Genomic DNA, 14,631 nt, shown 5'->3' on the forward strand with positions numbered 1-14,631 from the left:
AACAAAGTCAGATTAACTGACGGCTGGTGGCAGTCAACAATGCAATATTGTGAAATTAAGTATGGTCTGGAAAGGGGCCCTGAGTAATTACCATTGGCTGAGATTAATTCAAGCACTCCACCCTTCACGTTTTCTTTTCCTATGCCTGATCTTGACGGGGCATGTGTACCCTCTTATAGAAAGCTTTGTTTAGCAGGAACGAACTTTCAATATTATTTGAATATTACTCTTCCAAGACATTTCTTGCACACATTGTATGACTGAAAAACCTGTATGGTGAAATTACAAACAGAAACAAAACACAGTTGTACTTACTCCTTCAGCAAGACTAAAAAGCTGAACAGATTTGGACTTGCAGCTTGAAACGACTATTTTATCACCAGAGGCCGAGGCACTAGCCAGAAAATGATCTGAATGCTAAGTTAAAGGAGTCATACAGCTAAAAACTAAAAGAAACAAAAGAAATTGTTTTTACTAATAAAAATGTCAGAAATGGCGTTTTGGTAGAAGCAAAATGTTAACAATATACCAATTATCTTGAGAAAGATATCGGTTGTTACTTCTCACAGTATGCAGTTCATTCCTATAGAATGTCAATAGGCTTTCCTATTTCTTCAAACGCCGTCGACTTCACAAAGACCCCTCTTATAGAAAGGAAATGGTGTGCTCAGCACGTATCATCAGCTACACGCGGATAACAAGCTATGAGTCATACGCTATTTTTCTCAAAATTGCAGTGTTTCTAACTCAAGCGTATGTCTCTTACATATTTACTAAGACTCATACATTTCACATTTGTGGCCTCTTGTAAAAGGTGGCAGGGAGGGATCTTCAATTAGTGCCATGTGCGAAATTAGAGGAAATGCAGTAATTATACTTACAAATTGCTCGAGCAGAATGCAATGCTAACCATAAAGGAGGTTTGTGAGCGGTTAGACAAGGCTGGCATGAGCACCGAGCATTGCTGGGGAAACAGGTGCATGGCTATTCGCACGACTTACGGACTAACAGTTGTGGGTGATCAGCAATGTTCAGTGAAGCAGCAGCATGCTGGCAGACGATGAGGGTGATTAATGTAAATAGATGAGCCCTAACACCAAATCATAAGAGCAGATATTGGGCTAGGGTTCCCGGTCTCCATAGGACCCGACTCTGCACTTTCATCTCTGTTACTGCCAGGGTTTTGGACTTTAGGCTTCAGCCATCTGCAACTTGTGACTCCGCTCTAAAAGTGTATGGAGCTGCTGTGGAAGTCTCAAAGTCGTAATGAACCGCTCAGCAGGAAGCAACATGTTCCTTCCCATTCTCCTTGCAAAGCAAGAGTAAACTGGAACTGGGGTGCTCTCCTTCCTATAAAAGAAATGCTCAAATCGTCTATCCATCTGCCTCGGTTCATTTCCTGATATATTTTTTTGTGTGGCCGAGGAACAGAGGAACTTAAGAAAACAAGGGAAGAAAACAAACGCTGCTGCTCAGGGACTAGGTGGTTGTGAGTGTAAAATATTCCACCTCGGGTGTTACGCAATGTTTTAGAAAGTTCATATTTTTACTAACCGGCCAGAACGGTTGGGTTTGCATATTTATCACTGGTACTCCGCCAGTCTGCCCATGCCAGAGAGCATAGGGTTAAGAGCTTTTTACCTTTTTTCCCCCTGTTCGTAGTCAATAAAATTGGCCACGGAAAGATCAGAATAAGGCCAGGCATCGAGAAGCCTACTTACATAAAAAGCAGCACGGGCTTCTCCGCTTTCCATTTAAAAAAAAAAATTCTTACGTTTTACCCTACCTTAGATGAAAAGGGGCTGAATGTCTATTTCACAAGGCCGTGGCGTGTTTCCATCTCCATTATGATGCACTTTCCATTTTGCATCGTAAAGTTGTGTCCAATTATGAAAGGTATGGCACTGGCACACGTTCAATTTGCCTTATATCCTTTAAAATACCAGAGTATCTGAGCTTTCTAAGATGGTTTTTAAATGCTATGGTCATGATTGCCATTTCCAGCAATCTGTTCTTTTTCTGGACATTCATATACCTGTGGCCATGAAAATGGCCTTCGTCGCAGCATTTTAAGACAGAAATGGGAAGGCAGTCAGGCAGTGTGGAATATTTTAAATGTTTGCAAATCGCTCTATGGCTGGTGACCTAACCAGTAAATATGTGCATTAAATAAACAATGTTCAGCATAAACAACCCTTTATTAATACAAGTTCATTTTGCAAACTACCTAAAAGAAAATGCAAGCAGAAAAAAATGAAAAACTTTACACACAAGATCAAATCTCTGCCAGCATGATAATTATGCACTGCACTGCAAACAACTGCATTTGCTTATAAAAGGATACTATTAGTACTCCAACAAAGAGACGAAATTCCAGAAGGCGAGGTATGCGGATTAAACTGGTCCACCACTGTCATCGAAGAGAAGTCCCATATTTTAATATCCTCACCAGCAGTTGCAAATCTGATGTTGTCTTGCATGACTGAACCTACTACGGAAATAAAGCAGAATTTAAACGTTTAAAAAAGCTTGAATTTGCTGGTATCAAAAACAAAGTGTATTGACAGATAATTAGTTGCCCTACTTAACCCTGCACAGACATTCTTGCTGAATTCGAAGTCCGCAAGATTTAATACTGGTGGGGGCCAACATCTAAGCTTCAAAAATACTCTCAGTTGTCGAATAGTAGGTTTGCAACTTACAGCATTTTGAAATTTCAGAATCACTGGTAACAATATTATACTAAACCACAGATTAACAGTCATTACAAATAGCCCATATTTAAGTGAATAAATAGTAGGAGTACAAAACATCAGAAATTACAATAACACATTCGATATATATTGATCTAATCGCCAATTTCAATAAGTTTCTGAAAAGTCATTCCAGTTGGACCCGGCACCTAAGTAAAATATAATTTGCTTTTGCATTTGGTGTGCTGACGTCTGCAGCGGCTGTGACCTGCTGAACAGCCTGAGCCACCTGTGTTTCAAATAGATGGATGTTTATATTTTAACATTGTACCGAGTACCTCTCTGACAAATCAGCCGTCAGTCCACTTCACTACAACGCCATTCTGCAGAGTAAAGAGACGTAGAGTTTGAGCAAAGGATATATTTTCGGCAAGTACTACTAAGAAACCTGTGCCAAATTTTAGATCACATATTTTCTGCATCAACACCTGCTGTAGGACACATAATCCTACTGTATAAATCTGAAACCTCTGACAGAAAAGCACCATGGCAGCAACTATGCACCTTATATGTAATGCGCGTGGAAATGCCTCTGTTTAGTTAAAATTACATTTCATATTTCCTTTGAAAGACTTTTGAAGTATAAGATAGATTCTGCTTGATCTCGTCTCATCTGAACTACATTTCAAACGGCATCTACAATTTCACGTGCAATCACATCTCTTTTGAGCTCTGCCTACTAACTGCTGCTTCAATGGCCACCTACCCAATGCCCATGATTTAAGAGGGAACTACCTGGAAGCAGTCAAGTACAACCCGTGTGCTTAATTGAGTTTCTATTATGGCACCTTTTCCATTATGGCACCTTTTCCATTAAGAGAAGGAATTCCTCCAGGCAATGTGGGCAGAAGCACAGAGGAGGATTGGACCTAGTATTGGCTGAGGGAAGGAGATTTCCTTTTAAATTCGATAAGTTGTATTTGGAGGGTGGGAGCGGGGCACTGAATTAAGTGGAAAGCACTCCACACAACCGAGGCAGGTTTAGGTCGCCATTGATTATCTTGTCGCTACAAACCATGCCCCAATTAAAGGATCTGGGTGTGGGCATCTTGGGAAATTTCTTAGCATTGGTTCAAGCCCCATCAAGTAATAACTAACGAGTTTAGTAAAGTTCCCAGTCAGCAATGATGAATTCCCACCGGCCGCCAAATAGTGGAGGAGATGCAAGCTTAGCCTCGAACTTCGGTTACCAGTATTTTGCTCAAGGACTGGCTGTTGAGCCACAATGGTAAAGAGGGCCATGGTCACATCAGTGGTGCCCGATTTCCCCTGAGGTACTTCTGGCTGAGGGACGCAGAAGGTCCTGAAGAGAGGAACCGTACTCCGCCTGTAGGAATTGCAGTAGAGCATTTAGACATTAACATTTCTTGTGGATTTAAAAGCATAGTTTGAGAGCTCGAATCTAGGAAAAAATGGACTTGAGTCCCAGCAGCCAAACAGATGATTTGAGGAGTTTTCTTAAAAGTTATAAATCGGTCAGAATAACGCGCACACAGAACAACAAGCTGGTCTACGTGGAAGTGTCTCTGCATTGAATTGAGTTTTTGGGAGCGTTTGGTTACATGTTAGAACATGCTAATGGTTAGATATATGAGCGAGTGCTCCGAATAATGACTTACTGAGTCCATGGCTAATTAATGGGTGAGCTCGGAATTGTTGTACGCCAGCAAAGTTGCATAGCTGCAAAACAGAATGACTTTGCAGGACATCTAATGAGAAAACACTGCAAAAAATGTAAACACCGAGAAATAATTTAAAAAAAAATGCAGTACAAATGACCATTAGCTGTAGCTAGAGAAAAGACCTGGAACACAAAGTAAGACAGATCTGTAAGCAATGCAGTACCGTTCTAACAGAAGACAAATAATTTTTATCCACTGTGCTAAACATGAAACAACAAGCAAACATCAGAGGTTCTGCAAGAAAATAAGAGAACCTATAAAAATCGAGAAATTAACAGACATTGCTAATTTTGGTAGAAGAAAACTAGGAAATGACAAACGGCTATTTAATACACAGTAGTGTGAAACAATATGGCAACTAAAAGGCCAGATATATACAATAAGTATTAGCAACGTGTTAGAAAGGACCATCTTTTGCGTGGTGTACCCTCAGATGTTAGCCTTGACTGTTATTGCTGGCTGTAGAAGTGTCTGTCTGCCCTTTACCACTACTGAACAGGGGTAAAGTGCCTGTGCTCCCCTTTTAAACCTGATAAATTGCCATCCCCCTAATTGGCATGTTTAACTTACCTATAGATCCCTAGTATATGGTGCCCAAAAGAGTACCCATGGCCAGTAAGATACATTTCCCCAGTGGGCTGCAGCTCTCATTGTGTCACCCACTGCAGTGGCAATGCAAACATAACTGCAGGCCTGTTCTGTGTAGCTTGGCTGTGAAGGTCTTAACCGCATCGCTGCGGCGGCTTTTCTCGCTGTGTGAGGCAATTTTCGAAAAGCAGCGTTAGATGACGAGCTCAGCTCGTCATCCACACACGACCACCGTGGTGGATAACGAGCTGAGCTAGTCATCCGCAGCGAAAGGGTTAACTACAAATTCAACCTGTCAAAGTAACCTAAACCTTATTTTCAAAGTTTTTATAAGTCCCCATTAAGTAGGATTTATTGTCCTAAGAAAGCATGGTACGCAAAAGGTAGGACATGTACACATTTAGGGGCTTATTACGATGTCAGTCTGAGTTGCGACCGACACCATCCCGGACTCTGGGCCGACCGAGCGGAGGTCGGCGGTACCGACCGTCGGATTACAATGTGACCGAACACGGTTTGGTCAGATTTCCACTGTTCTCTATGGGAGCTTGCTTCACGGCAGTGAACCGGCTGTAATACAGGCTCCAATAGAGGAATGGGTGTGTGTGTAAAACCCTGCACCTTGTGGCAGGCACCCCATGGTTCCTGCCACACAGTGCAGGATTTTAAAGGTGGGGTACCCCCTCGACCACAAACCGTACACCGCAGAGGCAAGGAGGCCCCGCTAGGGGTACCTAAAGTCACTGTCCAACAGGCTTTCTGTGTCAGGAAAGGCCAGCATGGAAAGGCCGTAGGAAACAGACATGGAACACTGTCAATAGGGGATTGCAGTGCGGTTCCGACCGTCTGGAAGACTCTGAGATCGGTCGGAACTGAGTCAGAATGACCGGTCGGTTTACCCTCAGACCGCCGACAAGGTAACCAGTTGGTTAGACCGCAAACAGACGAGTAGGTAGTAAAGCCTCTGACCACAGTCAGAAAGCCTCCGACTAGAGGTCGGAGGTTTTCAGACTGACATCGTAATCTGCCCCTTAATCTTAAACATGTCCTTACATTGAAAAAGCCTTCAAATACATTTTCACTGTAGCAAGATTGGAAGCTTTATAGAAAAGATACCATTTTAAAAATTAAATAATGTTACCTGTTCTTAGGAGACAGGTAGAAAGATAACTCTTAGATATTTGAGAATATGTATTACAAACCGAATTTATTGAAAATTCCAGATTTCTAATAAATTAGAAAGGGGCCTGTAATCTGCCTAAAGCCTCTAGAGGCCCATTTGCATGAGCTTCTAGCTGTCACCTGGGAGTTGAATACACCAGTTAATACGATCTGAAGTTGCTCTCAGAGTGGAGACAAAGGTCTTGCTTTATGAGGAGGTGTTCTGTTCCTCCGGCACACTGACCATTTGGGCTGCACACAGGAACTTAATTAACTTCAAAGAGGCCTAACCTGTTACAGGCAGATGCAATTTACACCTGCTCCCTTCCTTTGTTCCCCATTCCAGTCAGTCATCAGGCCTAGTGGGAGAGGAGCTGAACTAGAACTAATTTAGAGTGACCTCAGATTGGGGGTGGGGGTTGCTCATTTCCCTTGCCACTCCTCTGGGGTGGGTGTAGGAAAGTGACCATTTTTCATGGTTACCCCCTAACCTTTTGCCCGATACCTGATGCTAACTTGACTGAGTGTGCTGTGACCCTGCAAACCAGGCCCCAGCACATGTGTTCTTTCCCAAAACTGTACCTTTGTTTCCACAGTTGGTACACCTCTGGGCCACATGTAAGTCTTGTGTAAAAGGTACCCCTGGTACCAAAGGGCCTTGTGACCAGAAAAGGTCTCAGAGGACTGCAGCATGTTTTATGCCACTCTCAGAGACCCTTCGCCTTAAAACCCACACACTGTCATTGCAGGCTACGCGTTTTGGTGCAGACCAAAGTGAAGAGTTGGCATAGCATACATCCCTGTGTGACATGCCCACCAACGCTGCCTGTGGCATGGGTAAGTCACCCCTCTAGAAGGCCTCACAGCCTCAACACGGGGTGAACCATAACTCAGGTGAGGGCATAGTTGCATGAGCAATATACCCATACAGTGTCTGTGCATTCACAGACACTGTAAGTGCAGCAAAGCCATTTTGAGCACATGGGCCGGGAATTTGTCAACACGAACTTCACAGCTCCAGGATGGCTCTACCGAAGACCGAGAAGTTTGGTATAAAACACACACTGATTGATTTATTATGAAATGCACTCTGTGGGCACCTTCGAGATGCCCCCTGAAAAACGACTGACTTCTAACGTACTGGCCAACTGGTCCCTGCCAGCTATCCACCACCAGACAGATTTGTAACCTCATGGCGCCATTTGTGCTCTCAGAGGTCAGAAACAAAGCCTGCTCTGGGGGAGGCTCTCACTTCTCCCTGGCAGAAACAGCAACACTTCAAGGTGGGCCTCAAAGGCTCTCACCTTGATTTGGACAGCTCCAACTAGCAGAAATGCCTGCCCCCCCGTCCAAACCCCACTTTTGGAGACAGGATAGGTGGGCAAATTAGTAAGCAGAGTTGGAGTGTCCACCTCACCCTGGAGCTGAGGTGAACCCCTCCCCCAGATAATCTACATCTTGTTTTGGAGAATTAGGCCAATAGAAACAGTGATGTGATCCTCTCCCCAAAGGGAGGGTGCACCCAAAGGGTGTAGTCACCCTAGGGGACAGTACCCATTGGCTACTGCCCCGACCTCAGTAAAGCCCTTAAATTTAGAATTTAAGGGCTCCCCTGAACATGGTTCTTCAGATTAGACGCCCTATGAAGAAGGAACAAAGAGCTGTGCAGCAGTAGAAAAAAAGACGACAACTGACTTGGAACCAGCCCTACCAGCCTGTCTCTTCCTCCAGTGACCCTGCTCCAAGAAACCAACACGGCCTGCAGTTAGCAACCTCAAGAACCCTGGGGACCTGTGCGGTCTTCAACAAAGACTGGTTTCCAGTAGACACCCATTTTGTCCAGCAAGAAACTACCTCAAGGACTCCGGATCCAAGACACTTGCACCGCTCCTCTGCACCCAATGCCCACAGCCCGAGGCCAGGTAGCCGATCAACCCAGTGAAGTCTCTCTGCGATCCTGATCTAGGATCCTGTGTTGGACGACCTCTCCTGATCTACCCTTCGACGCCTGCAGCCTCAACCTGAACGGTCTACCCGACCGCGACCAGAGCTGATGAGAAAACCAGACGCCTAAAGATAGCTCTGCACCCGCAGCTCCCAGGCCTTTGTGTGCCGAACCGACAGTGTCCTGGCATCCCCTCACTATCCAACTTACCTCTCCAGTCATGGGATTTCTTCAGCCAGCCTTTCGGAACATGAATACACTGTCGAAAATTCGACAGTTTTAAGAACAGCAAATTAAATATCCACACAGGCAACAATGTTAATTCTTACAATCATAGTTAATCACCCTGGAAGTGAATGCTGTTTTGCTATTACATGTTCCTCCCTTCCTGCATTGCAGACGTTTGTCTTGCTTTCAGATGTTGTTTATTTCAGGACATCAGACCTCCAGGTGGACATCCTCTGTACACTAACTACAGGTTCTCCAGTTAATAGCTAACATTCTCTCAATCAGTATTTGTTGAGGAATTACAGTCCAGTGGGCATACTTCAAGGGAGTGAGGGACGTTTGTTTGTTAGTGGTCAGTCGGTTATCTTCTCCCAGTCTAGGGTCTACGTAGGAGCATATTCATTTCAAATAGAAGAAACATGCCTTGTCTTGTCTACATACTGAGCAGATGTACAAGATCCCTGGATACAGAAACCAAATTTGGGAATGTAGTTTCCAGGTAAGCATTATGTTTTACATGGCAAAGGAAGAATAAGCATGATTTTCTTCTTTTAACCCTCAGCCCAAATACCTCTTTGAACATCCGGGTGGGTCCATAGTGACACGTAATCCCTCTTCCCTATATTTATATAAAGAACAAATATATCCCCATTTAAGGATACAGCATACATTACTCCATCAAAGTTAATTCCATGCAAATTATATAGCTCCCTGTCATGTTTCAACAGAATCTCTACTGTCAAGGTGAACATAAAGGGTGATAAGGGGCTCCAATATGGCATGCCTGTGCCTACTGGCCAGCAATTGAGATCAATCAATCAATCAAAGCATTTATATAGCGCACTACTCACCCGGAGGGTCTCAAGGCGCTAGGGGGGGGGGGAGGGGTCCGCTACTGCTCGAACAGCCAGGTCTTGAGCTGCTTCCTGAAGGCAAGGTGGTCCTGGGTCAGGCGGAGGTGGGTCGGGAGGGAGTTCCAAGTCTTGGCGGCCAGGTAGGAGAAGGACCTTCCTCCTGTGGTGGCTCTTCGGGTGCGGGGGACGGCGGCGAGGGCGTGGCCGGTCGATTGAAGCTGGCGTGTGGGAGCGTAGAAGTTGAGGCGGCTGTTGAGGTATCCTGGGCCTTGGTTGTGTAGGGCTTTGTGTGCGTGGGTGAGGAGACAGAAGGTGATTCTCTTGTTGACCGAGAGACAGTGCAGATCTCTCAGGTGTCCGGAGATGTGGCTGCGACGGGGGATGTCCAGGATGAGTCGTGCTGAGGCGTTCTGAATCCGCTGGAGTCTCTTCTGGAGTTTGGCGGTGGTTCCGGCGTAGAGGGATTTGCCGTAGTCCAGACGGCTGGTGACGAGGGCCTGGGTGACCGTCTTCCTGGTCTCGGTGGGGATCCACAGGAAGATCTTACGTAGCATGCGCAGGATGTTGAAGCACGACGAGGAGACGGCGTTGACTTGTCTGGTCATGGAGAGATGATCTACCCTCGAAGTAGGATCAGAGTACAAAACTATGACCTAGGCGAGGAATCTCCACTCCAAAACTCATATCATGTAGTACTCTGAATAAATAAACCCAGATGAGGGTATTAAAGGCATTCCTGAGATCAATGGAGGCCACCACCAAGTTCTGATCTTTTTGTTCGATATGATTGGTATGTAGAAAATTTCTAAATATTTAAATATACTTCTCCCATGCATAAACCCACTTTGGTCTGGACGAACTAATTAAAGAGGTCTCTTCAATAACCTGGATGTCAGGATCTTTCCCCGGATACTGCTGGACTTCTCAGCTGCCTTTGACAGTCGACCATGGCACCCCCATGTGCACCCTGGAGCATTTAATAAGATTCACCAGCAATGTCCTTTACTGGCTCTCCTCCTACCTTTCCAACCAACATCAGTTTGCTCACATGGGCACCTCAAGGTCCCAAAAGATCCCGATCATCCACAAAGTCCCCTGGGTTCCATACTATGTCCTGCCATCTTCAACTTTTATGTGGAGCTCTTGGTGCTCCACTCGGATAACAGCATCAGCATTCATCAATATGCTGATGATACACAACTAGACTTGGAAGCGTCCTCGACTTCAGACATTCATCACAATAAACACTGCCTTAATAACATCCAGACCTGGATGTCCAGTGCTTATCTAATTATCAACCCAATTTTGAGAATTCATGTTGTTTTGTCAAGAACAAACAACAAGAAACCGTACAAACGTGGCTTAATGATGTGAACTTTGCTGGCTTCGAACAGCAACTTTCACCAAATTTCAAGTCACTTGGATTTAACCGGGACACTAACCTCACCCTCAAGGAACACAATGACAAAGCAACAAAAAGTGGTACCAGCTCTCTCTTCTAATAAAAAAGGAACTGTATCTAGCACAAAGCAACTTCTGAACTGTTTTTCAAGCTTTCATACTCATGCATGTGTATGGTGATAAAGCACTGCTCCATCACCTCACAGACTCCACAAAGGCACACCTTAAGATATCCTACATGGTACAGCAGGTCTCATCCAGGGCCTGAGGAAATATGCTCAAATTACCTCCATCAAGATGGAACTCTATTGCATCTTCTTGCCAGCCCACACCATTGTCAAAAAACAGCTGCGTCATTTACAAAGCCATCACAACTAGCACCTTAACTTACCTTGCAGACAAGCCTAATGTAATGTATGTGTTCTTGTAAAGCGCACTGCTGCCCTGAGGCGTCGTGGCGCTGTAGACCACTGGGGAACCCGTCCTGGCTATCCCTGTGAGATGGTCCCTACTGGGTATCTCCAAGGTGAAACCAGGCATCCCCGGCGAATGTGGGGGGCCGTTGTAGAGATGAGGCAAGCTAATGCCCAGAGTTGCCGAGTGTGATCCCTGGTTAGAGTAGGCACCGAGGCGAGAATTATCGAGTCCACTGACCCTGGTCCACGACCCTGCCGCGTCGGGAATTGAACCCTGGTCCTGGGCCGTTCTCTGCTTCCGGGTCTGCCGCCTCTAACCAGTGAGCCACACCTCTCTGGTGGTTCTCTGCACACTCGCAACCAGGACTAGGACACTCAGACTGGTGGCTACAAAGTGTATACATATTTTTTCTTTAAACAAGGCAACAGCCTAGTCCATCTATGCCCCAATGTTGCTCCAAATAACGTAAGGGTTGAAGTCTCACCTCTTTAAGAACACACCACCACAATGTGCTAACTGTCCACGACCCAGATACCTCTCCCACCACTCATTAACTTTATGCTCTTCTTGATCCGCTACAGAGCTTCGCTGCCTTTTGACTACTTTTACACTATAGAAATACCATATACACAGAAAAATACATGTTATAATCTAGGTGTTGGGACGGAAAAGTCTTCTGCATGGGTAACAACATGTACCCCTGCCCTGAATGGCCAACTGTACTGTTGTCTGGATCCCTAATGATGATTTCTTTGTCAGAGGCAAACACCGATCATGGTGTGCGCCATTACATCATTTGTCTTACGGACTGCGGTCTTGTAGGACCGGTCGGAGTACCTAAAACACTACCCTTATAGCCGTGGAAGGCTAGCCCCTTCCCAAAAGTTGAGCAGCACAAACGCGGTGGTGGCAGCATACCGTGTAGTGATAAAAGTAGTTAAGACATCGTTTTTACCCTGTATCACTGGAGTGAAGCCTACAGGCTATCTCACCCTTTTAAACGTTCTACTGCTGTGTGCCTAACACACCCATGGCATACATCAGGTAGATGTGGAGTGGAGTGCAGCACAGCACAGGAGTAGTGACTCTGGACTGGATATATGTATGCCTGAGAAGGGTACAGTACAGAGATAGAACAGTACTGTGTAGTTCATGTGGGATTCTATGTCAGGACCGGAGGCTTCAGATTATGCTATATCTTCCTTCGCTTTATTAACATAGACTCCACAGCAGCTTAGGAAAAGATATAATAATAACAAAAAATGCTTTAAACATAAAGCATTGACGGAATATTCAACAGATCAAACAACAACTCCCAAGAGTCTCTTTGTATAATGATAGTCCATAGTCCTTCCACTCTGTCCATCACTACTATAAAACCGGACTTCTCATCTTCTTCCTCCTCTTTCTTCGCTGCTCCCGCAGCCAGATAAGTGCTTTTCATGTTTTTTCCAATTTTCGATATTACTGATTGTATTGTGTACGATCGTTCCTACGCGACCTTTCTTTCCCATTTGTGTGCGGTGCGTACGTAGACCGCCAGGAGGTGGCCTGTCGTCTCGCGGACCCTTCGGCGTGCCTCCGCAGTGCCGGGGGCCGCGCCGTGGAGTCTGCTTGCGCAGGAGCCAGCCCTCGCGTACCCCTCTGACACCTGGTGCCCCGGGTCTGTATTTCCTGCTCTTGACGCCCCGTTGGGGTCTGTATTGCGGCTCTGACCGCGTGAACCACCTTCGGGTGACCTTTGTGCACCTCTTTATTCAAAGTGTGGCTTAGCGCGCTTGAGGGGTGCGACGACCCGGTGCCGGCGAGGAGGGTCTGCACGCTTGGGGGTTGGTGCAGCCCACCTGCCACATCAGTTGGCCCAAAAACGTGATCGCAGCCGGTTGGCCTGCCCATATTCGAGTTCTATCTCGACTGCCGCCCTTCAGGGTGCCCAGAAATTGTCCTTGGTTTCCAGGATGGAAGGGGAATACGAGGAAGAACCCTACCCCTATCTGCAGGACGACGAGTTCTACCAGGCGGTGGACAATTCCATCTACCGCTGCGTAACGGAGGTGGTAGGCCCCATGGAAGACCGCCTTTCCGCCCACATCGTAGAGGAGTGCGCGAAGCTGGCATCGCCGCACGTGCCTCCGGCCCCCGATCTCCCGGGGACGTCCGGCGGGTTGCCGCCTGCCCCGAAGAGGCCTTGTAAGGAGGGGCCGTCATCGGAGGCCCAAGGTGTGGACAGGGGCGCGTTTGAGCGTCTTCGGGACGCCTTCCTGGCTAAGGCGACGGCGGTGCCCCCTGCGCCTTTGGTGGACCCTAGTGCTTCGGGGAACGTGTCCACGGCTCCCGCCTCTCCAGTGTACGACTCTCCGGACACGGGTGACGACGGGGAGTCGACCCGATCGTGGCTTCCGGCGTCCTCTGCCAAGGAGATGTCCCGAGATGAGTCGGGCATGCTGGACCCGGACGAGATCGTCCACCCCCGTTCCGCGGCCTGGACACCGGGGGAGACGGTGGCGAAATTTGCCGCGGGCAGGCTGCGCAAGCCCCTGGAGAAGGAAGCGAGGGGCTGCCTGCGTGGGGAGTGCCCTCGGCCAACTTTGGAGGGGAAAGTGGCCATGACCCCGGAATTGGATCCCAAGATGGCCACCTTCCTGGCGAAATTTATGAAGGACCCCAGGAAAGGGATTGATCGGTCCTGGCGGGCCTGCCAGGACAAATTGTTAGATGCGGTTGGGCCCGCCACGAAGATCCTCGATATGGCGGAGGAGGCTAAGGCAAATGGCACCGCCATTTCCCCGGAGGTGCTCTCGAATTGGGCCCAGAGGGTGATCGTGTTCTTGGGCAACGCCAACTGTGCCCTGTCTACGGAGAGGCGGCGTTCGCTCCTAATCAAATTGGACCCAAAGTTGGGGGACCTGGCCTCGTCGGAGGCGGGTGCTGTGGCCCAGGGAGGCCTCTTCGGCGAACCCTTCATCAGGGAACTGGGCAAGTTCGTGAACACGTTCACGTCGCTGGATAAGGCCCAGTCCAGCATTAAGAGGGTGTTTCACCAGCGTTTCTCCGGAGGGGCCGGTCGCGGTAGGGGCCGCGCGATCGGCCGTGGCCAGCAGGCCAATAAAGGACAAGGCTCCGGAAGAGGTCAATACCAGACCTCCGCCAACTATACCAACTTCTACCCCACCAGAGGGCAGCGCTTCGGCGGCAGAGGGTTCAAGAAGAACTCCGGTTAAGGAAATGCCCCCGGTAAGTGTACTTTGTTTGGATCAAGTTCCTATTGGGGGGCGGCTGGCAAGCTTTTACGAGGAGTGGGAATTGCTCACTGCCGACGCTTGGGTTTTACAAACTGTAGGAGGGTTCCACATAGAATTTTACGACCAGCCCACGCAAGCGAGGCCCCCGCGCCCAATGGTTTTTTCGGAGTCCGACGCGCGGTTGATAGACGGGGAGGTCTCGGACTTGCTGCGCAAGGGGGCCATCCGTCTGTCAACGCGCCACCCGCATGGGTTCCTCAGCAACGTCTTTTTAGTGGACAAGACGGATGGGGGCAAGCGACCTGTGATCAATCTCAAGGAATTCAATGGGTGGTTGGTCTATCGACATTTCAAAATGGA

The 14,631-nt window shown here is 47.4% G+C and overlaps 1 protein-coding gene across 2 annotated transcripts in view; it reads right to left on the reverse strand.

Moving 5' to 3' along the window:
* Nucleotides 1-14,631, reverse strand: part of NEDD1 (NEDD1 gamma-tubulin ring complex targeting factor) — a 413,616-nt gene that overhangs the window by 356,187 nt on the left and 42,798 nt on the right. The window contains exons 2-3 of one of the 2 annotated variants that reach the window (XM_086918169.1): nt 2,345-2,491; nt 316-410 (exon numbers count right to left, since the gene is read on the reverse strand). In XM_086918169.1, the coding sequence (XP_086774295.1) occupies nt 316-410; nt 2,345-2,480 (231 nt within the window). In that variant the 5' untranslated portion in view covers nt 2,481-2,491. The remainder of the gene's footprint in view (nt 1-315; nt 411-2,344; nt 2,492-14,631) is intronic. The other variant, XM_086918174.1, reaches the window with a different exon arrangement.

This window comes from Lissotriton vulgaris, chromosome 1_1 (genome assembly GCF_964263255.1).
Source record: "Lissotriton vulgaris chromosome 1_1, aLisVul1.2, whole genome shotgun sequence".
In the NCBI taxonomy this organism is placed as follows: Eukaryota; Metazoa; Chordata; class Amphibia; order Caudata; family Salamandridae; genus Lissotriton; species Lissotriton vulgaris.